The 23,068-nt window shown below is 43.9% G+C and overlaps 1 protein-coding gene across 1 annotated transcript in view; it reads left to right on the forward strand.

Moving 5' to 3' along the window:
- PDGFD (platelet derived growth factor D) overlaps window positions 1–22,633 on the forward strand; it is a 158,655-nt gene extending 136,022 nt beyond the window's left edge. Inside the window, exons 6-7 of the mRNA XM_065423566.1 lie at window positions 7,949–8,163; window positions 22,499–22,633. Of these exons, the coding sequence (XP_065279638.1) occupies window positions 7,949–8,163; window positions 22,499–22,633 (350 nt within the window). The remainder of the gene's footprint in view (window positions 1–7,948; window positions 8,164–22,498) is intronic.
- The last annotated feature ends 435 nt before the right edge of the window (window positions 22,634–23,068 follow it).

Here is a 23,068-nt window from a genome sequence, read left to right on the forward strand (position 1 = left end):
TAGTTGCAAATACTCATCAGCCACACCATCAGGGGCTCGTTCACCTGCACATCTACCAATGTGATATATGCCATCATGTGCCAGCAGTGCCCCTCTGCCATGTACATTGGCCAAACCGGACAGTCTCTATGCAAAAGAATAAATGGACACAAATCTGACATCAGGAATTATAACATTCAAAAACCAGTAGAAGAACACTTCAGTCTCCCTGGACACTCAATAACAGACTTAAAATTGGCAATTCTTCAACAACAAAAAACTCCAAAAACAGACTCCAGCGAGAAACTGCAGAACTGGAATTAATTTGCAAACTGGACACCATCAAATTAGGCCTGAATAAAGACTGGGACTGGATGGGTCACTACAAAAACTAATTTCCCCCTGCTGATACTCACACCTTCTAGTCAACTGTTTGAAATGGGCCACTTTGTTTACATTGGCCTCATTAGCACTACAAAAGTGATTTCCATCCCTTCTTGTCAACTGTTGAGAATAGCCCACTTCCACCTTAATTGAATTGGCTCGTTAGCACTGGCCCCCCATTTGTAAGGCAACTCCCATCTTTTCATATGCTGTGTATTTATACCTCCCTACTGTATGTTCCACTCCTTGCATCTGATGAAGTGGGTTCTAGACCATGAAAGCTTATGCCCAAATAAATTTGTTAGGCTCTAAGATGCCACAAGGACTCCTCGTTGTTTTTGCTGATACAGAGTAACACGGCTACCACTCTGAAATAATCTCAGTAAACAAGAACATACATTCTGGCACTGAAGGACGCTGCACAGGCCTGAGCCCCCACACTTTCTCTCTTTGCTTATTTTATTTTGGGACAATCATATGCAAAAAGCCTTCGGCTATCAGAAGAAATTAATCAGGTGGGACATTCCTGAGATAACATCTGTCTACAGTGACAGCTTTACAAGTTACATAAATAAACAAACCAGGCTCTGCTCTAAAGGGGGGAAAGAGAAAGAAGCACAGGGACCACAAGTCTGGATGGAACTTTCCCAACTTATATGAAGTAATGGCCAAATGAATATATCAATTCCCGAAATTGTGGCAGTTCACTGTGCACATAACCACAGCTTCTATTTATCATTAATTAAAATTATTTAGCAAGAAATTAAACAAAATGTGAACTGAAGAATTTCATTTCTCAGGGGTTTGCAAACAGTCGCCAATAAATTACCGCAAACATCCATGTACTCTTCCTTGAAAGGTTCTGGGATAGTCGCCAGCAAGTTACAGTGCATCAGACATTAAATACAAACAGCACAAATTCAAAATGCCTCTGCTTTAATGGCAAATATGTATACTCTAAATTCATGACATACCATCTCAAATAACTGCTAATTATCTAAATGCACTCATTCTACTGTAAGCCCTGAACAAACAGAATACCCCTCCACCCTTAGTCAGGAATTACTTTAGCTATACTTTGCAAAGTGCCCAGTCATTTCATAATATAACTCAGGCCCAGTGATTATGCATCCTCTTCCCCACTGTGGCAAATGGGATATTTCCTGTCATAGGTGCCAACTCCATGGGTGCTGCGGGGCTGGAGCACCCACAGGAAAAAAAAAGTGGGTGCTCAGCACCCACTGCTCACAGCTGTTCAGGCAGCTGCCACCAATCAGCTGTTTGGTGGCTGGGAGGGAGGCATTTAGGGGAAGACAGAGAGCAAGGAGCGGCGGTCGGGCGGGGCCTCGGGGGTAGGGTTAGAGCAGGGTAGGAAGAGGCGAGCGATGGCAGAGCCTTGGGGGAGGGGGCGGAGTGGGGCAGGAAGAGGTGAAGTGAGGGTGGGACCTCAGAGGAAGGGGTGAAGTGGGAGCAGGAAGAGGCGGAGTTTGGGCAGGGCCTTGGGGGAGGGGCGGAGTTTGGGCAGGGCCTTGGGGTGGAGCATCCCCGGGGAAAAACTCAGTGCCTATGTTTCTTGTTACTGTATGTGAAGTTACTGGGGACACTTAGAGCAAACGGCACTGCAACAGAAAGCTTTTCTTGTGAACCTTTGTTAAAGGCTGGTGAAGCCCATGAAGTCATATTTACCATTGGTGTCGGAGCTGCACCCATTTTCAACAGCGATGGTTTGGGCCTGTTCGTACTACTTGATCCACTCCCTGGACATTGGTGTCCCAGCTTGTAATAGGAACATGTATTGTGAACCTTTGTTCCCATGGACAGTTATAATCCCACTGAAATTTCTGCCCTCTCCATCTTAAATAGTAGTTGTTGTATGAGAGAGTTTTATCTGGGAACTGTAAGTAAAGTGGAAATCCAAATGCAGCATCCTTTTGTTCCAGTTGCCACTAAGAAAGATTTGATAAATCTTAAAGTTCTCAAATATACTGCATTTATATTGAATGTGTCACTGGATTAAAAATGTAAAAGAAAATATCTGTTACTATTAGACATTTATTGAGGATTTACAACTGTGGGCCAGCTCCTTAGTTGGGGTAAAACAGAATAACTTCATTGAGACCAATGGAATTATGTCAGTTTACACCAATGGACGATTTGGCTCTGTTAAGTAAATATGGGGTTGAATTCTCAGCAACTTAGAGTAGCTTCTGTGCTGTTGAAAATTGCAGTGGCTTATTGTGCCTCACATACACACCTGTGGGCTAAATTCACAAAGGGAGTTAGGTTCCTAAATCCCAGAATCAGGCAGCAGTGGTTTTCACAAAACCATGCACTCGGCTGCTGCTGAACCCTGTATGTGCCTAAACTCAATCAGTGCCTAAGTTTTTGCAGTGAAAATTCCCTGGCTGCCTCCGAGCATGCACAGTGCTGCTTCACTCTAGGTATCTGAAGGTCTAAGCCACAGAGTGATTCACAAACTGGGGAAGATAGGTGTTCTTCTACCTAACTCACCTGTGGGGCCAGATCCATTAGCTGTGCTCAGGGGGAGGGGGACCTTCCTCATAACTGTGGTTCAGGTATTCACCTGGAATGTGGGAGACCCCCAGTTCCTTCCTCCAACTGAGGGGGAGAAGGGATTTGAACAGCAATCTACCACCTTTCAGTTGAATGCCCCTAGCCACTGGGCTATAGGATATTCTGATGTGGGGGCTCCCTCAGTCTCTCCTGTTGAAGCTGTTCTGCTTTGTGGGGTTTTGGGGCCAGAGAGAGAGAGCACATATGTACGAGAATGACTTTATAATTGGTGGTTAAAGCATCCGCAGTCTGTGGGAGAGCCAGGATCCAGTCCTCCTGCTCTAGTAACTCTAATTATTTATCCACAGGAGAGACTGAGGTAGCCCCACATCAGAATATCTATAGCTCAGTGGTTAGGGCACTCACCTGAGAGGTGGCAGATCCCTGGTCAAATCCCTTATTCCTGTCAGGTGAAGAGAGTTTACTTGAACTGCCGGGGGTCTCCCACATTCTAAGTGAGTGCCCTAACCACTGGATTAAGAGTTATCAGGAGGTGGTGGCAGCAGTGGCAAGAAATTCCCTAGGTGCCAGACTTCAGCAGAGGATTCACAGCTGAATTCCCTGACAGGCTTTAGGACACATACCAAAAATTGCAAAAATTCTGTAATTTCAGTTTTGAAGCTATTTGCAGCCCGTCTGAAGAACCTTTTAGTTCCAGTTTTAAATTAAGGACCCCAGTGGTTTCAATCCCTTGATAAGGAAAGCATCAGGATTTCACACCAAGACTCAGTTACCTTTTAGTCACAGCAGTGAAATGATGCATGAAGCTGTCTGTACTGTAAGATCTCATTGTTATATGAATGAGGAAATGAACTGGCTCCAAAAAGTAAAACAATTCTGAGACCGAAGAAAAGCTCAAATCTGGGCTTTCTGGAAAGGGAGTTCTTTAGAGAACTTTCTTTTGTTAATGATTTACAAATGGTGTTTTAAAGTCACTTAAGCAGTGGGAGTAGTTCTTGTGTATCTCTGTGGTAGGATCAGAATGTGGCATTTCTGTTAAGAGCATGTATGTTGCCTGCTTAGTTTGTCCCACCTTGCTAGGGCAGAATCCAAAATGAACTTCAGTATTATTTCTAGGTGACATTTGTTGTGGGTGACCTGTGCGCTTCTTAATCCCTTTATATCTGGACCATGCTTACAAAAGTATGAGATTCAGAGGTGTTGAACATTTGCAATGCCAAATGAAATCAGTGGAATCAGTAGGTGCTTAGCACTATGGAAAAATCTAGATGCGGATCCAAAAAGTCTTTGTGCATGCATCTTGGAATATTCCTCAATTTTTCCCCAGTGACTAATGCTGGAAAAATATACATACCAAAAATGTATTATTTCATTAATTGATTTAGAGTTCTTTATAAATTTATCCATCCCAGGGGTGAAAGTAAAATTGAAAACTTAGTGGTATGGGGGCCGTCTCTGCACCCCCACCGCCCCCCTCTCTGGAAGGGGCGGGGCCTCGGGCGGAAGGGGCAGGGCTGGGGGGTCAGAGTCCCCCAGCCAGCCCTTCCAAGCTGCCTGGCCCGCGCCACCCGGGGCTCCAGTCACGATTTAAAGGGCCCGGGGCTCCGGCCGCGGCTGCCGCTACCGCAGCAGTGGCCAGAGCCCTGGGCCCTTTTAAATTACCAGCCCCAGGGCAGCTGCTCCTTTTGCTGCCCCCCTTTTGGCAGCCTAGGGGGGGCAAAAGGGGCAGCGATGATAAAGCACTGCCACGGCAGCGCTTTAGGTAGGGTCTTTGCCACGGCAGCGCTTAAGGACCCTGCTTAAAGCACTGCTGCGGCAGCGCTCCCCCATCGGCGGCTCTGCCACTAGGGACTCGGCAGGGCCGCCGACAAGGGGTGCAAAAGCGGCAGCGACGTTAAAGTAAGGTGGTAGGGGCCGGTACCGGCGGCCACTTTTTACCGGTTCGCCATACCGGCCCATACCGCCTTACTTTCACCCCTGACCCACCCCAAGCTGTGGGGAGATGGTTTTGCTATGAATAACCAGTCCTATCACTTTGCATCATTGTCATTAAACTACAGGCCCTCTGAAATACCCAAGAACGCAACTATTCCACTACACCCTCCCATTAACTCAGCACTATCTCCCCTTTCTCTCCATGGTCCCTGGCTCAGAAAAAAACTGAGAGAAAAGGCCTTGTAAAGTTTTAAAGGACACCAAATTAAGGCTGTGGCAGGTCAGTGGGCGAAGTACACTCCAGAATTGAAGACCCTTTATGGAGAACGCCTTGACCTTTAAACCAGGGGGCTTAAGCCCTTTGGCTAGTTGTGGCTGCCACGATGTGACTCGTGTAATATGCTGTCATCCTTAATAAGTGGGCAGCCTCATTCTCCATCAGCTGCAGTCTAAATGTTAAGACATAATCCCATGATGAACTCATTACACTAATAATCCAGACTAGCTCAATGTAGCCCCGCAGCAATGGCACATGCTGTGCCCCAGGAGAGATTTGCCCAAGATAGAGGAAAGTTGGTGTCTGTACTGCCACATTCCCTGTGAGCTCCACCAGAGGTGAGTGCCTTTAAAGGATAGATGCTCTACGGGTGAAGGCCAAATGGGTTTTGCAGGGAGTCAGCTCATTCTCTGGGTGCCCCCTCCCCTGCCAGCTTATTCTCTTTTAGAACTGTGATGGCCAGCTGGGTGTACCCTGTTAGAGTGGGGGATATAGGTGCAGTGCGCTGCAGCAAGCCCTCTCTAGGTGAATGACCCGTCGCAGGCAGCCCTGTGACCTGCATTATGTCAGCAGATGCCCCTGAAGCCCAGCGCTGAATCAAGCATTGAGTATTTTATTCTAAATTCATCTACAGATATCCCGTTCACAAATGCCACCCTAATGTCTTAAGCTAGCATTAAATAATCCATGCAAGACTGTTTCCCTCCTTATACACCTCTACCCCAATATAATGCGACCTGATATGACACGAATTCGGATATAACACGGTAAAGCAGTGCTCTGGGGGGGCGGGGCTGCGCACTCCGGCGAATCAAAGCAAGTTCGATATAACGCAGTTTCACTTATAACACGGTAAGATTTTTTGGCTCCCGAGGACAGCGTTATATCGAGGTAGAGGTGTATTTTAAGAATTTAGACTCCAGCACTATAGAGATATTCTAACACACATGTTGGATAGCATGGGTAGGCACCATACAAGCTTCCCCATTCCACACCTTCATTGCAGCTCACATCTATCCAGCCCATTCCAACCCTAGACTACTTGTTCCAGAATTCTCCACCTTGGATTGATGTGGTACAGTATATTAATGCATTAGGACTTCCCCTCCGGAGATACCACTGATCATGACTATAGAAGCTGCACCATCTCCATTTGGTCAGTTTTTCTGATTGCCAATTGGTTAAAGTAATGGTGAACAAACTAAGCTTTGCTTTATCTTTAAACAAAGCGGAGTGTGGAAAGTGCTGATGGGAATGATGGGAGCTGGGGGCAGAGGGAACCTTCTTCCCTGTGAAAAAAGTAGCCTGTGGGAACAAGAGTGAGAGGGAGTGCATTTGAAGAGTGACAACAGAGAACAAAATATAATCTGTTGAAACAAAGAAATCAATATTTTTTTATTCTTCCGAGAACTAGCTATGTGCATTTGCGGTGTATTTTCCTCTCAATGCATGCATGTACTGGTAACTCCCATTGATTTTGTGCTTCTCTCAAGAGGAAGCTATGTACCTTCTTTGTAGGGATACTAGCTCTCTTGAGAGAACAGCTGAGCTTTCATGGTGAGATGATTTTCATGGTATCACATCATGTCCAAAATCCTGATTTATCTGCTAACTTTCCCCCAACTGGGTTAACACATTGCATGAAAAATGAACTAGACTTGAGTGTGTCCACTGGTGCTAATGTCATTTACATAACCACTGTGCATATGTATCTTGGATAAATAAATATTTCAAAGCCACAATTTAAAGGTGCATGTTATTTACCAATCACTACTTCCTCTGCAGATTGTGTAAATCAGGGTCAATGCAGTGGTTTGGTGGCTTCTCCAGTGCAAATTGTGACTCATTCTCAAGCTATAGATTTTACATTTTATCAATTAGAAATTAATTTACAATGCATTTTAATGTGTCTTTTCCTACCAGTTACAATTTTCAGTTCAGAGAGTGAACTCTTGCTTGACATGGGGAAGCTGCAGAATTGCATTAGTCAGCTCCCTCCATCTATCGATGTATTATTCAAATTTTCATCAACAAATTCAGGGGCAGAATCAAACAGAAAAGATGAAAAACTAAAAAAAAGAACTTCCAAAACTAAAATAGGTGATTTTTAGTCCTCTTTTTTTTTTCTAATTATAAAATTGGCTTTAGGAAATTTTTATAACATTGTATGTAGGGATTTTATAACCATGAATTATAATTATTCTTCAAACCACTGTTGACTGTATTTTTACATCAGATGACTCACCACAATGGAAAACCTGTGCATGGAAATTTCAGTGAAATAAGAGTATTTGACAACTTTTTAAATTATATTTAGACTTTGATATTCTATTATTTAGTGGTATTACAGTAGCAACGATAGGTCCTAACTCAAATTGTGGCTGCATTGTGCTAAGTGCTGTATAAACACATAATAAGCGACAATCTCTGTCTCAGAGCGTTTACATCTAAAGAGACAAGACAAATGGTGGGAGAGGAAACAGAGGCACAGAGAGGTGAAGAGACTTTTCCCAAGTCATACAGTAGGGAATAGAACCCAGTCTCCTGAGTTCCATCCCAGTGCTTTACCCACTATGACCCTCATCCAGCATCATTAAAGTCAATGGGGGTTTTGCCGTGGACTTCAGTGGAACAGAATCAGGGCCAAGATGACCATGTGCAATCACATAAAAACTGGGTTCCTGATATTTACCTTTAAAGAAGTCACATTGACACTTAATTTATTTTCTGAATGATGCTGCAGGAGCACAACCCTTTGTTGTGACTTCCCATGCAAGAGAGCAATTCACTCTAAGACACTTCCCACTCAACCTTACAAAGACCACTTTTGCTTTGCAGTTGACCTGGACAGATTGAATGATGATGTGAAACGTTACAGCTGCACTCCAAGGAACTACTCTGTCAATTTAAGGGAGGAACTGAAGCTGACAAATGTAGTTTTCTTTCCCCGCTGCTTCCTGGTCCAGCGCTGTGGGGGGAATTGTGGCTGTGGAACAGTGAACTGGAGATCCTGCACGTGCACGGCAGGGAAAACAGTGAAAAAATATCATGAGGTATTTCATTCTTATGTTTCTTCTTTGTGATTCCTCTGTGGGTTCCATGCTAAAGCAGACTTGGAAATACTATTCCCAGAGCTGTGTGTGCTGCCATCAGTGATTATGTTGGTGCTTCTATAGCATTAAGGATCGGCAAACTCCTCTGAAGGCATTTAAAACTGCATGTGAGATACAATAAGGCTCGCCATTTGGGGGCAGCATGTTTGGTGAAACATACACTGAAATTGGCACTTGCACACAATGGCAATGAGTGCATTATTAATGCCTAGATGGGCAGAAAAACAAATAGGAGCTTTCTAAGTTCTACCTAAGTCACTAGGGAACATGGCTAAGAAACGTACCTTATTCCATAGACGAGAGCAAGGATCAGTGACACAGCCCAGGCAGAGATGTACTAATATAAGTGCAAGGAATGGCAAGGCATTACATATATATTTAACACATATTAATAGCCTCTTATTCGAAGATGCTGAGCCCCCTCAGTCCCCAGTAAAGTGAGTGGGAGCTAGAGATGTTCAGCAACTCTGAGAATCAGGCTGTAAATGTTTGTCAAACATATATAGACACAATCGAAGATTATCGCATGTATATATGTCTAATACAATATACAGCACCCACACTGAGGGGTAATGTACTATAGTGTAAAACAGCCTCCCCTGTATTCACTCGGGCCTTGTCTATGTTAAAAGGTGCCCCAGTTCTGTTAGCACACCAAAGACTGTTAGAAACTGAATTCAGCTAAAATGATAGAAGCTCAGTTTAAATTGATTTTAAGCTTCCATAAAGGTCTTTGCTTTTAAAAACTATTTTAGTTAAACTGCTGTAACTTTTAACATAGGTAAAGCCTTAGGCTTTCTTAGACCTACACACACCAATTCCTATTGATGTGCAAGGGAGCCTAATTTGGTATAAATTTTATGCTAAGGGTTTCAAAGACCGCATAAGAAGATGTAAATTTCGGTAGGGTTGCAGCTGCCCTTTCTTACACCTTCCTGTTAATTACTTTTCTTGCTGCATTCCTCTGTGTGGCCCCCTTGCTGTCTGAATTGTGAATTACACCACTTAGACTCAGTGAACCATATTTAGAAGTGGTGATTAAGCAGGGTTGGGGAGGTGAGATACATGTTGGAAAGTGAGTGGGACTCTATGTAAGTCTAAGGACATCTAGAAAAAGCCCCAGGAGGATCTGATCCTGCAACTGGATCTACCCAGGCTCCATGCAGGTGAACAAGCCCACTCTCCTGGATCAGATTGCAAGATGAGGGCCTAAACTGGTGTGACATAGCCACTGAGAGGGCCAGAAGAAGGTGTATGTTATACCAGTGCAAACTCCTTCTAGGCTCATTGGGACTTTCTAGTCTAGGGAGCGGGGCTGCTTTTCTCACAGCATAATTCTGTCTAACTGCTTTTCACCTTGCCATGCCTGCCTCACTTAAGACCACAACTGGATAGGACAAACTAAGCACCTTTGACTCCACTGCAGGACTCTGCCCTTCCAATTCCCCTGCATGTAAGAGGCTTTTGATTCTTTTTGTCCTATCTTTTTCCCACTCAGCAATTTTGTGTGAGGGCAGCATTTGTCCCATAAGAACAAAACTCACCATATTCATTTTTAATTAATTTCAATCACAAGCGGGAGAAGAGGGGGGTAAAAATCAACAAGGAAAGAACACTTTATATTCAAGTTTCCAAGAGAGTATTTACAGCAACAGAGAGTGAAAAATAGCATTGAAAGTTATTGCCCATTGAAACAACCCAAAATATGAGGCCGTGTGCCATGTTGAGTTCATGCCGGACACCAGACTCGCCTGTAAGAGTTTGTTTTCCTACTTTGTTTAGGTCGCAAATGAAAAGGAATTTGATGGACTCTTAATCTGGAGAGGGTGCTTGCTCACATCACAAAACCACTAGCTCAGGAGAGGCTGAGGGCTGGAATACCAGGAGGTTGTTGGAGGTCAAGACCTAGATGCGTAGGCAGAGTTTGTGGGAAAGCAGGCGCTGTATCTTGCTGTAGTCAGCACCGTTACTCACTTTCCTAGGCACAAGGTCTTTCCACAAATTTATTGCAAACTAGAGTTGGCTTCAATTCAGCTGCTATAAAGAGCTGGAGCCTAGTTAAAATTCTACCATTTTTTTAAGAAAGATACATGGGATGACCCTGGTATAATTACAGACCAGAGAACCTTATATCAAGACTGGGTAAATTAATTGAAAAAATAATTTGGATAAAATAATTGCAAAAAATGTCTACTAGATGAATATGAGCTGATAAAAAGAAGCAAGTATGGCTTATATAAAAATATGTATATGATACCACAGCTTTGTATAACAGTTTAGAGAGAATTTTAAAAGATATGCTCCTTCCTCCTAAGAGTTTACAATCTACAAGACACGATCTGTCATGGATTAGAAACTGGTTAAGAGATAGACAGCAAAAAGTAGGAATAAATGGGAAATTTTCAACATAGAAGGAGGCTAACTTTCAGGTTTCCCAAGCGTTCAGACTGGGTATTATTTAATGTATTTATGATTGATCTGGAAGTAGGTGAACTGTGAGGTGGCACAATTTGCAGATAATACAAAATTATTTAAGTGAGTCAAGATTAGAGAAGGCTGTGAGGAATTTCAGAGGTACCTAACATAATGGCTGATGAAAAGTAGTGTAAACAAATGCCAGGCAGTGCATGTTAGAAGGAACATTGTGTCACAATGCCGGAAAAAAGATTGAAGGCCAAATTCTGACCTGACGTGCAACTCCATGCACAGCATGAAAGTCAGAGGAGAATTTGGCCCCAGGTATCATTGTGGACAGCTTAACGAAAACACTTTCTCAATACAGTGGTAGTGAAATAAGCAAATAGTACATTACACTGTATGAATAGAAAATGATAGAGAAAAACACAGAAAATGTTTATCATGCCATTAAATAAACATGTGGTTCACCCTCATCTGGAGTACTGCATTCAGTTTTGATCATTAAGTCTGAGAAGAATATGGCAGAAATAGAAAAGGTCTAGAGAAGGGCAACAAATGGAAAACTTCTGTTTGAGGAGAGATTGAAAGGCTTAGAACTGTTTAGAGAGGAGACAAATAAGAGAGGATATGGTAGACATATATAAAATGAATGAATGGTACAAAGAAGGAATATAAGGCCCCTCCGATTTTACCTTCTTTCCTTAACAAAAGAACAAGGGGAGACTCAATGAAGAGGAAGGCAAAACATTTAAAAATATAAATGACAAAAATGATTTTTTTGTGCAACAACCTTTTAAAAACTACCCCAAAATATTATTGTAGCTGATGGCGTAGAAAGATTCAGTGAGGATTAGACACACAAATATGAACTTCAGTCACATCAACTTCAGAACATAAGACAACTATGGACAGCAGTTAGGAAAAAACTTCCCCCATAAACATGCTATTGAATAATTGTTCATCACTGGGCATTTTGGTGCATCTGGTACTGTTGTGATGGAATATTAGCCTAATAAAATAATGGAGAGGCAAGGTGAGTGAGGTAATATCTTTTATTAGACCAACTTCTGTTGGTGAAAGAAACACGCTTTCGAGCCACACAGAGCTCTTCTTCAGGTCCTGGGACCAACACAGCTACTATAATATTGCAGATAATTAAACATTGGTCAGAATCAGTTTGGCAATGCCTAAGTTCCCCAAAAACTTAACTCACTAAATTCAGAGTTCATATTTTCCCTTTTTTATTAATTTATTCCACTGTGCTTTTTGTCTGTCAGACCAGTATGAATTAAAGACAGTGTTTCAGCTTTTGTAAATAAAAATTTAAATGTATTCCTTAGGAATGAATTAACAGCACAAAGAGCAGCAATTTAGCCGCAAGCCTCCCACTAACATTAATACAAGTTATGCAAATAAATCCACTTGTCATACACTACAGATATGTCCATTAATGTTAGTCCAAAATATTTTTCATCTGTAAATAGCTTTAGTTTTTCTGTGTCCGAGCATTAGCCAAACATCTTTTTTCTTTCTTATTCTTCTTCCGTGTTTAGCTGTCTTTTTACTTAAGAAACAGCTTGGAAGTGGGGGCAGTGTGAGAGGGACACGGATTTATCTGCTTTAAAGCCATGTAGCTGCATTGTACTTTAGAGGTCTGATCTAAAACCCACTGAGGTTTAATCAGAAGATGATAAATCATGAATGGAAAGGGAAGGGCTTTTTATTTATTTTTACATCACAAAAGCTGTTCATTTCCTTTAAAATCTCCACCTCCAGTTTAAGGTGAGTGCAGATTAAGGACCAAATTCAGAGAGAGTCTAAGTCTAGTATATTTTACATGCCAAAGAGAACAAAAGATGTCATGAGATGATGTAGTTCATAAGACATTCATAATAGGAGAAACTGCTCAAGGCCTTTGTTATTCCTGGTGTTAACTTTGCCTAAACCGTCTCTTGGAGCCTGAACTATTGGACTGCTGTTGTTGGCTCCACTGTCACTGTCATCTGTGAATATTTTTCTTTACAACAGTGTCGATGTGTTGGCCAATCACACAGGAAATTGTGTAGTGTTTGATGCCTGCCTGTCTTTGTGTGTGCCTGAGAAAGCCTTCACTTCACCCTCAGTGAGCCTCCTATTTAGGGTTGAATCAGGAAAGGCACATTTTTCAGCTACAACCTTCTGCTTTCCCACCCTGCAGTCAATATCTCCCAGTTATCCAGCGAGTTGCATGCACTCAACTGAGGGGCTGTTTTGTACATCCAATGCTAACTGTGCTGAGAGAGAGAGGTTTGAGAAAGTTATTTTTCCTGATATTGTTGATTTTTGTTTAGATCCCTTTTCTATTCTCTTCAGATTCTTAGACCATGCCCATCACTGTGGTATCTGAGCACTCTCCACTAGTATACTAAGCAACATGACTGGCAGCTGTCATGTGGTCTTTAATTTTCTCAGACAACTGCTTTAGTTCTTCAGAAGCTCCACCAAGAGTATAAAATTCTGCCCTTTCATGTCCATTTGCAAGTTATTAGCTACCAGACAGCAGAAAATATGAAAATACCCCATTGTGGATACCTCCTCTACTCTAATGCTTTGCAAAATGTTAATAGTAAGACATAAAAGTTTTCTTACAAACCTGAAATTTAGGGCAAGTTTGCCCAAAAAGCTCAAGAACCTTTGGAATTAAACGGGACCTTGATTTGAGCAGACTGCCCATTTTATGGTTTTGAACAGAAACCTAGTGAAGCAGGATGGTTTTGCATTGTTCCAACATGAAATTAAAGAAAACTGGTTTGTAGGAGCACAGAACTCAAGGCAGACAAGCACACATGAATCAAAATTTAAAACAGATTGGCATGAACCCCTGCAAACCGAACTGGCCAATCTTCACATCGTATGCATTAATTCTGTTTAAAAGCTTCTCTCAATCAAGTTCTTTGGTAAGTGATTCCATCAGGCACACCACTGGGCTCCTCACAAAGGAAAGGCAAATCAGTAATCATTAATGTAAATGAATACAGCATACTTTAATCAAATGTCCGTGTCTGCTTTCATCTAACTTGCTGAGATAGACTTGAAATGAAAACACAATTGCCTCTGCACCCAGTTCTCTATGGAAATAAGTAGAATGGTTGTTCCAGAGAGAAATCTTACATTCTAAAATTGAAGACAGCATAGGCTCAGCCCATTGGGAAGAAAAATCCCGTGGATGATCTCAGTCCAATTCTTTATGCTGCTAGGACTGAGCCTGTGCCGTCCACCCAGCATGTGCATACCTCTGAGAAACAAGAAATCAGTGTCCCCATCTCATTGCTGTAACTGATGAGATGTGAAATGAGTTTCCATGAGGGATGAGCACCCTTAAGGCAGTAACTAGAATTTGTCACAGTATATAAACCTTCTGCACAAACATTGTTCTGTGCAAGACAGCTGAGAGACATTTAAGGAAAACGGAAAGTATTGAGGCCCATTCTTGCACCTTTTACCCACTTCTTGACTATCTGTCATGCAAAGGCCTTTTGCCTTTTTCACTGGGTATCAGAATGTTAACAGATATTCTTTTCTCTTTCCTCCTATTCTAACAATTTTAGAGCCCCTCTGCCTAAGTTTCAGGATGGACAATGAATGGCTTAGGATCTGAGAGGTAGCAGGGAAGGGTCCAAGCCACAAGGTTCAGAGTATTATTAGCAGTGGGTTTTTTTATTTTGTGCTGCACCTGAGTAGCTGCTAGGCCCCTCAGAATACATATGCCAAGACTGAACCTTGTCACAAGCTGCAAAAAAACAGATTTCACCAGACACAACATAGCGGGGGTGGGTAACAAAACAATACGGAAGAGCATGGGGGAGAACAGATGAAAATCACAGCACTAAGATAATGTGGTCACTGATGTATGGAATGCTGCAATAAAGAAATGTTAGGTTTTCTTTAATAACCAATAAAATGACACCTAGTTGACTGCTTTCTCACTGCTTTTGCAGAAGTGAGCCTTAAGGAGGCAGTGGAGTGAATAAAGGGTAGTGGTCTCCTCTGTCTTCTCAGGAAGGGATTTCCTTGCATAGGTGGTAGTATGGAATGTGGGAAATCATGGGAGAATTGGACAAGTAAGGTATATACAGGTAGGTGGGGCAATGCCATAAGAGACAAGAAGGGATCCCTAAGAAGGGATTCATTCAGAAAGGAGTTGATGTGGTCAGATCAATGGGCAAGGAATGTGATCTGTTTGTTTGCGGGGGGGGGTGTATGAACTAAATGGGCAGTGTGTATGTGAGAGAGAGTGAGTGAGAGAGAGAGACTTTAGGAGGTAAGTTACAGTGATCAAGACAGGGGAGAATGAGAGCTTTACAGAATTTATATACAGGCAGAATAGAAATGCAAGGAAGCAGCAGGAGGAGTAAAGGATGACTCCCAGGTTACAAGACTGAGTGACAGGGAGTATAATGGTGTGTTCCTCAGAGATAGAGAATGGGTGGAGAGAGGAAATAAGACTTGAGTTTTGGCCTTATTAAAGTTTAAATTGATGGTGGTGACATCAGTGAGACAGGGTATGATGCAGGTTTAGGTAGAGTGAGAAAAGTCTGGAGTGAAGATTTGTAAGTTCTTCTTTGAGTCCCTGTGGGTATCCTTAGGTCTAAGGTGGAAGTCTCCTTTGTCTGTACTCTTTCCAGCATTCCCGCTTGATCTTCAAACCTGCAAAAAATTATAAATAGTTTAGTTTAGTTAGTTCAGGGACTGGGGAGTCTCCCTCCATTAAATCCCTCACCAGTTGGGGTGCCTACTATGCCCAAAGTTCCAGGCTTCAAACGTTGCCTCTCCTGCCTCCAGCTCTTCCTGGTGAGTGACCCGCATGAAAGTTGCCTATGCTGCCTCAGGGAACACACATTCCCTCAAGGTGCAATATTTGTCACACTTTTCTCCCATGTACCAGGCAGTCTTGAGAATTCAGACTCTGGAGACACCTTGTGGAGCTATCCATGAGGCCCCATTTGGACCCTAGGCCTTCCACTCCACATCTAGCTGACCTGAGCCACTGGCTGGCACCCCTCCAGCTCCAGCATCCACCAGTTCAGAGTCCTCCAGTCCCAAGGACTCTGTGAAACGAAGGCACGATGCAGGAAAGGGTAAACACCTTCACAAGAAGAGGGATAAAACAACCCAAAAAACCTTCCAAAAAGAGGTCTACCTCTCCCCTTCCTCTGGCACCACCTGAGAATTCACACCCCAGATCAGGGTGCATCTGGAGCTCACAGAGAAAGGCCAGTACCAATGGTACCAGGAGCTATTAATGCCCAGAAATCACACTCTGAGAGGTCAGGTTCAATTCTGGCACTGTGCAGAGAGAGAAGGGGCCATTCTCTCTCTACATTGTCAATACCAATCCACCGAAAGTCCACCACTTCTACATTGGCACAAGCGAATCTGGTCAAATTCAAGACACCTGCCAGCTCTCTTCTGGTGAGCATTTGATACACTCTTCTTGAGGGTCCGCAATATATATGAATCCGGAATCTCTGATCCTCTTGAATCCAGTTCTGCTGAGAGATGTCCCAACTCTGTCAAGTAGGTATTCCTGGCCCAAGATCCAGCCATCCGGTGGAGGCCCCAGCATCATCAACACACCACTCACCAACTCCTGTCTCTGATCAGTCGGAGTCAGGTCATGCGGTACCATTGACCCTGCCAACTCCTATTTCTGAGACAAAAATGACCTGGTACCAGCAATCTGGCAAAGAACCATCAGCCCAGTCAGAGCTTCCAGAGTTACCTGGATGTTGTTGTGACCTCGCAAAGCTGCACTATTGGCCAAGGAACCAATGGGGCCCACTTCCCTATTCCTGTGGGGCCCACTTCCCTATTCATATGACCTCAGTCACTGGTCATATGAGGGCTTCTGGAATCCATACTTTGGGACATCAGAGTCTGAGGTCCCTGCACATCACCCCTAGCAATGGTCTTCCAGAGAGGAGTCAGAGTCCCCACAGGAGCCTTTGATTGAGGCGACAGTACAGCCGGTCCAGCATGGCAGACATGCAGCACCACACTCCTCCTCCCTTCCACCCTAGCCACCTACCAAAAAGGCATTTTGATGGGAGGTCCAAGAGCCTTCAATCAGTCTCCGTAACACCTGTTACCTTCCCCCCATTTGGTGGCTGCCTAGCCCATTTTCTTCCAATGTGGCAAGTTGGACACATGGGTCTTGGACATCATATTGACTAGCAACACGCTAGAGTCCCTGTGTCCCACCCCTCTCCAAAGCCCCAGTCCCCATCCGTTTTCAGGGACCCCTCTCACGAGAGGATTCTCAAACAAGAGGCAGACTCCCTTCTCCAGCTAGGGTCAATACAGCCTGTTCCCCCCTCGTCACAGGGGGAAGGAAGGGCTTTGACACCAGATATTTCCTTACCCCCACCCTGCACCTCGGACAGCTGAATGTCTTCAATCAACAGTCAAAACTCGGGATGACCACTTCAGACTTGAAGTGGTCAAGTCTGAATGAAGGCAACTGGTTTGTGGCCTTGGATTTGAAGGACGTGTATTTTCTCAATTAGATATTTACATAGTTCACAGGAGGTTCCTGTGGGTGTAGAGCACTTCCAGTATAGTGCCTCTCGATGGCCCTGAGGGTTTTTACTAAAGTACTCGCCGTGATGGCTGCATGACTTCGCAGGCAAGGCAACCCAATATTTCCCTACCTGGATGGTTGGCTTCCCATGGGTCAGTCATATCAAGCAGCAAACACCTCCTCACTTGAACTCTTTCATGCTCTGGGGCTGCAAGTAAGTGCAGAAAAGTCTACATTAACCCTTACACAAGTTATAGAATTTATTGGAGCAAATTTCAACTCAATCAGGGCAAGAGCCTGCTTACCTCAAGACTGGGTTCCTCGCTATGAGGGATCTCATCACCCAGCTTCATCTCAGCCCTCAGACAACAGCCTGGTCCTGCCTGGCCCTGCTAGGCCATATGGCCGCATCCACCTCCCCATTCACAAGGCTACATTTACAGTGCTTTCAGATCTGGCTTAGGATGGTCTATGCTCCAAGCAGAGACTCCTTGAACAAAAAGGTCTCTCTTCCCCCGAACATGCTTTTGTTGTCACTCACCTGGTGGGAAGGAAAAAGTGGGAGGGGGGATCCCCTGAAAGACTCTCATTCTGGTTGCCTTCCATGCTGGGACAGAGAGCACATCTAGGCAATCATACAGCTCAGTGTTCCTGGTCTCTGCTTCAGGCAGTTCACGAGGCATGCAAGGCATTCCTCCTCCTCCTCATTTGGTCTACACACGTCCAAGTCAGATCAGACATGACCGCTGTGTACCACAGAGGTCTGCCCCACTCTGCAGAGAAGTGGTCTAGCTGTGAAACTGGTGCATCTGGCATCCGATTACCCTTTTGGCAGTACACATTCCACCCATCAGTAGTGCAATACATCTTCCATCTCTGGGATACCCCATCCTGAGACAGCTTTGCAAACCAGCAGAACAAAAAGTGCCCAGCATATTGTTCCGAAGCCACCCAAGGCTTCAACATCCGAGGGGCCACCTCCTTGGTGCAATGGTCAGACCTGCTGAGGTACACCTTCCCTTCCATACCCTTGCTACCTCTCATCCTTGGGAAGACCAAGCTGGATGAGGCAGAAGTGATCCTGATAGCTCTCTAGGGCAGAGACAATTCGGGTTCACCACCTTCCTACAGTTGGCCTCTCCCCCAGGCATTCACCTTCAGCTTCCCACAACTACTGTCTCCGAATAGAACACAGACTGTCGCAGGGCCATCCACCTCAGTACAGCTTCCCTCCATCTGGCGGCATGTTTTTTGGATGGACAGTGAGCATCCTTAACAGTAGCAGAAGACCCTCTACAAGGAAGTGCTGTGCCACCAAGTGGAAGCGGATCTCCCTGTAGTGTCAGCAGCATGACTTGTCTCCTGAGGAATCAGGAATCCCTCTAATTCTCTCATTAAAGATATTGGGCCTGTCTGTCCATTCCCTAAGCGTACATTTGACAGCTATTGATGCCTTCCATCGTCCGGTGGAGAACTGCTCTGTGTTCACCCATCCCACTACTGTGAAGTGCCTGAAAGGTGTCATAAGCCATTCCTTCCTGTATCTAAACCTCTCCCTGTTAGGGACCTGAATATTGTTTTATTTCCCCATTCTTATGAGCCCACCACTTGAACGCTTAGGATATGTCTATACAGCCTGCAGCAGCCAACCTCCCAGGGTTGTCATATTTGGGCTTGTGGGGCTCATGCTATCATGCTAAAAATAGCTGTGTAGGTGTTATCTCTCAGGCTCTGATACCTAGGGAGCGAGGTGAGCCTGCCTGGCTCTCGCGTTTCTCCACTGCTTCCCCTGTGGGGCCCACCCCCTGCCCGCCGCTCATGCTTATCTGCCGCTTTCCCCGCCCGCCTCTCAGGCCTCTCCACCCTCTTTCCCCCTCAGCCCCTCCCGCCCACCACTCACTCTGCTCTGCTGCTTCCCTCACGCCGCCCCCCACCTGCCGTTTGTGCCCTCTTTGCCCTCTGAGAAGGCAGAGAGGTGCAGGTGGTGGACGGGGGGCCCCACTGGGGAAGGGGGTGGAGAGACGCATGGGCAGCAGATGAAGAGGCATGAGAGGCACATGGGGGGGAGGCGAGCAGGGGTGGTGGCCATGCAGGGTCAGGTCTTGAGGCAGAGCAGGGGTCGGGGCCTTGGACCGGTGGCACACCCCACTTCTAGGGAGCTTCAGGCGCTCAGGCACAGCCTCCCCAAATGTGGGAGGCATGCGCCACCCATGCTTAACTATGAGATATTAGCTGGATATTGTATATTGCTACATTTATGTTTATCCTCAGAGGACATTCATAGATTTTAAGTCCAGAAGAGACCACTATGGTCCTCTAGTCTGATCTCTTAAATAGCACAGGCCATAGAATTTCGCCCAACGATTCCCACAGTGGAAGGAATTGCTCTTCCCTACTATCTTGTCTACACTAAGAAATCCATAATCAAAACTCACCTCCACTATACTTTCACCAGTAGTAACAAAGGTAGAAACTGTAGTGCAAGTAGGGCTCGGGTGCTAGATTACACACTGGAGTAGATGCCTGAGTCCTGTTTAGACTACAGCTTCCACTTCTCCTATTATTGGTGGCAAACGATTGCTATGAATTGCTTCCATAGATTCATAGAATTTAAATACAGAAGGGACCATTATATTGTCTAGTCTGGCCTTCTGTATATCAGAGACCTTTAAATTCCACCCATTTCCCCCTATACCTAGCCCAATAACCCATGTCTGGCTAAAAAATTTCCAGAAAGGCATCCAGTCTTGATTTGAAGCCATCAAGAGATGGAAATCTATCCTTGGTAGTGGATCCTTTCCTTGGTCATTTGTTCCAATGTTTAATTATCCTCACTTTTAAAAAATTGTGTCTGATTTTTAATGGGAATTTGCCTTCAGCTTCCAGCCATTAGTTCTTGTTTATGCATTTCTCTGCTAGATTAAAGAGCGCTTTAGTACCCGGGATTTTCTCCTTATGAAGGTATTTATACACTGTAAGCATGTAACCTCTCAATCTTTTTCATAAACTAAACAGATTGAGTTCTTTAATTCTGTCACTGCAAGGCATTTTCTCCCACCTTCGAAGCATTTTTTTCTGCATCCTTTCCAGTTTTTCAACGTCTTTAAAAAATGCAGCCATCAGGGATGTATGCACTGTTCCAATATTGGTCTAAGCAATACCCTATACAGAGACATAATCACCTCCCTACTTCTACTCATTACTCCCTGTTTATATATCAAAGAATCACATTAGCCCTTTTTGCCACTGCACCACAGGAACTCTTGCTTATCCACTATGACCCCTAAATCCTTTTCCAGCAGGTGAGCTTTTGGCCACTTCAGAAGTCATTGCCTCAGAAGCTACTGCTTAGACAGGTGATCTTTTTTCCCCTTCTAAATGACTTTTTTCTCCTGCTTCTCATTAATTTTCTGTTTTTCTTCAAATATTCTTAATTCCACCTAAGCTCAGTGAGCAAGATCCTTTGGCAGGGTAGAACAGGCAAACATTCTCCCCCCCCCCCCCCCCCCGAGAAAAACTATGCAGTTGCCAGAGAGTCACCTGACCTTGAAATCTTTGAGCCATTTGAATACATCTACAAAAGCAAAAATAAATAAATCAATTGTTTAGCATGTTACTGTGCTGCTACATAGCCATTTGTATGAAAAAGGTTACAAGGCTATAATAGCCTTTTTTATATTGCCAATAAACACAAAATCCAGCTCAGTGGTTAAGTTTTCTATTTGATTCTGTTTTATTAGTGTAATGGTTTTATGGCCATGATATAATTCATTGTTTTTATGTGATGAAGCAGGCATGGCTGTAGTTATACATGCTTTGTGAGAAAATAATCTGAAAAGCTGAGCTGCCTTGCTTTGCTTAGTAGAGCTCAATATTGACATGAAAACCATGAGTTTATTACTTTTTTCACCAGTCCAAAAACAAACACTTTTGGAATATTCTACTCCTTTTTTATATCCTTAAGTTCATGACACTAAAAATACTACTGATGTCACAAAAACAAGAAGCAGGTGGTATCATGGAGTTACCTTCCTTGAACTATTCTAATTAATTCAATAGTGCCTCACCTTTAAAGAAGAGACCAGCTAAACCCTAAAAAGCTGCTTTTTTTCTAGAGTAAAGGGTTTTCTTTCAACAACTGTGGTCACCAGAATTGGCCTTACTACTTTATTCTTTTCAGTTTTCCTGTATTTACCTGAACCTAAGACTATTTGATGGAAGCTAGACTGAAAGCTTGAAACGTCAGCTCTGTGATCAGCTAATAAAGCAGCCCAATTTCCATTTTGTTCAAACTGCTTTCCTGTCTTGTCTGGTAAAGTGTCTGCCAATTCATTTTTCTCCTCTTATCAGCAAAGCGCATATACTGTGCTCATGTTTCTTAATACAAAACAGAGGGAAATTCCCCAAGCTGCCAGGAGGTCTGTTAGCTTAAATAGTGCCCAGATCTCTGGTCTCATCCCGCTGCATGCACTTCCATTTGCTCTAAAATGAAAAAGTAAATCTACCTAGCTGTGATCTTGCAAGTGTCAATCACTTGAAATTGTCGGGTTTTGATGAAAGGCTTCTTTAAATAGAGAATTTTTATCGTGGGTTCAGCACCAGCAGCTGTATTTGATTTTAAAAGTGTGTTTCAAAAAATATCTTTGAAGCTGAAGTCCATTTTCAGCTCTGAAATAATCTCCACCCGCCTATTGGGTTCCGTTCTTGAATGTTTCAAATGGCAACATGGCCCAGTAAAACTTCCATTATGATGTATTGTTTACAGAGGGGTCGTGGTATTTGAAAGCAGTTCAAACCCAGCAAATGGGGTAGAAGGGAGGTGGGGGAAGAAGGAAATGGAAAAAGGAAAGTCAGGCAGAGGAACATGTGAATTCCTGAGAAGAGGGAGGGAGAATAGAGAGGAGCATGAGAGACAGTATGACTGCATAGCAAATGGGGAAGCAGCCGTTCAGAGCTAGCAACCAATTGTCAGACAGAAAATAATGTCCCGAGTTCAACTTTTAGAATTGAGTCTCCTGGCATCATTAGTGTCCATGGGTTCTGAAGTGTTTTTCCCTGCCTTGCTTCTGCTCCCCGCAGTCCCTGCTGCTCTTGGATGCTTGATCCACTCTGGAAGCTTCTGCTCTAACTGCATGACCCCACAGAAGTGGGGAGAGAGGCAGAGCTCTGTGAGGCGGTACCATCTAATGAAACACATTGGGCTAACTATGGGAGGTTCTGTATGCTTCTGCATCCAGAGGAATAGATTCGCTCATTCTAAAGTCACTGGAAGCAGTCTGACAACTTTTGTCTTTCCAGGTGCTGAAATTCATCCCTGAGTCAGGCCATCCCAGGAGGAAGGGCAGAACCAAGAACAACATGGCCCTAGTGGATATTCAACTAGAGCATCATGAGCGCTGTGATTGTGTCTGCAGTTCAAGACCACCCCGATAAAAACAGAACAAAGTACACTATTTGCAGCTCAAAGGACCTTTTATTTTAAGCAGGAGCCGTCAGAGAACATTCTTCCACTGATAAGCAAACTTTGCTAGTAGCCTGCATTGCGATGAGCAAAAATGAATGCTGTGTTTCAGCATAGCTATATTGATTAGTGCCACGGCAGCTAAAAAGTTATATCATAGATTTGTTTATTAGCAGTCAAGAATATAGAATTAAGTTTAGCAATATATTGGGACGGTTGAGATTTTCAAAGTTGACTATGGGACTTAACCACACAGTTCCCACTGAAATGTAATCAAAGCTGTGTAGCTAAATCCCCTTGCTGGCAGTGGAAAGTTCCACTGAGATATTTGAGCTAACCTTATATACCTGTCTCTCTCTCAATCTGGCACATCCACATCCAAATTCTGCCCTCATTTATACCTGCTC

Source organism: Emys orbicularis, chromosome 1, assembly GCF_028017835.1.
Source record: "Emys orbicularis isolate rEmyOrb1 chromosome 1, rEmyOrb1.hap1, whole genome shotgun sequence".
Lineage (NCBI taxonomy): Eukaryota > Metazoa > Chordata > Testudines > Emydidae > Emys > Emys orbicularis.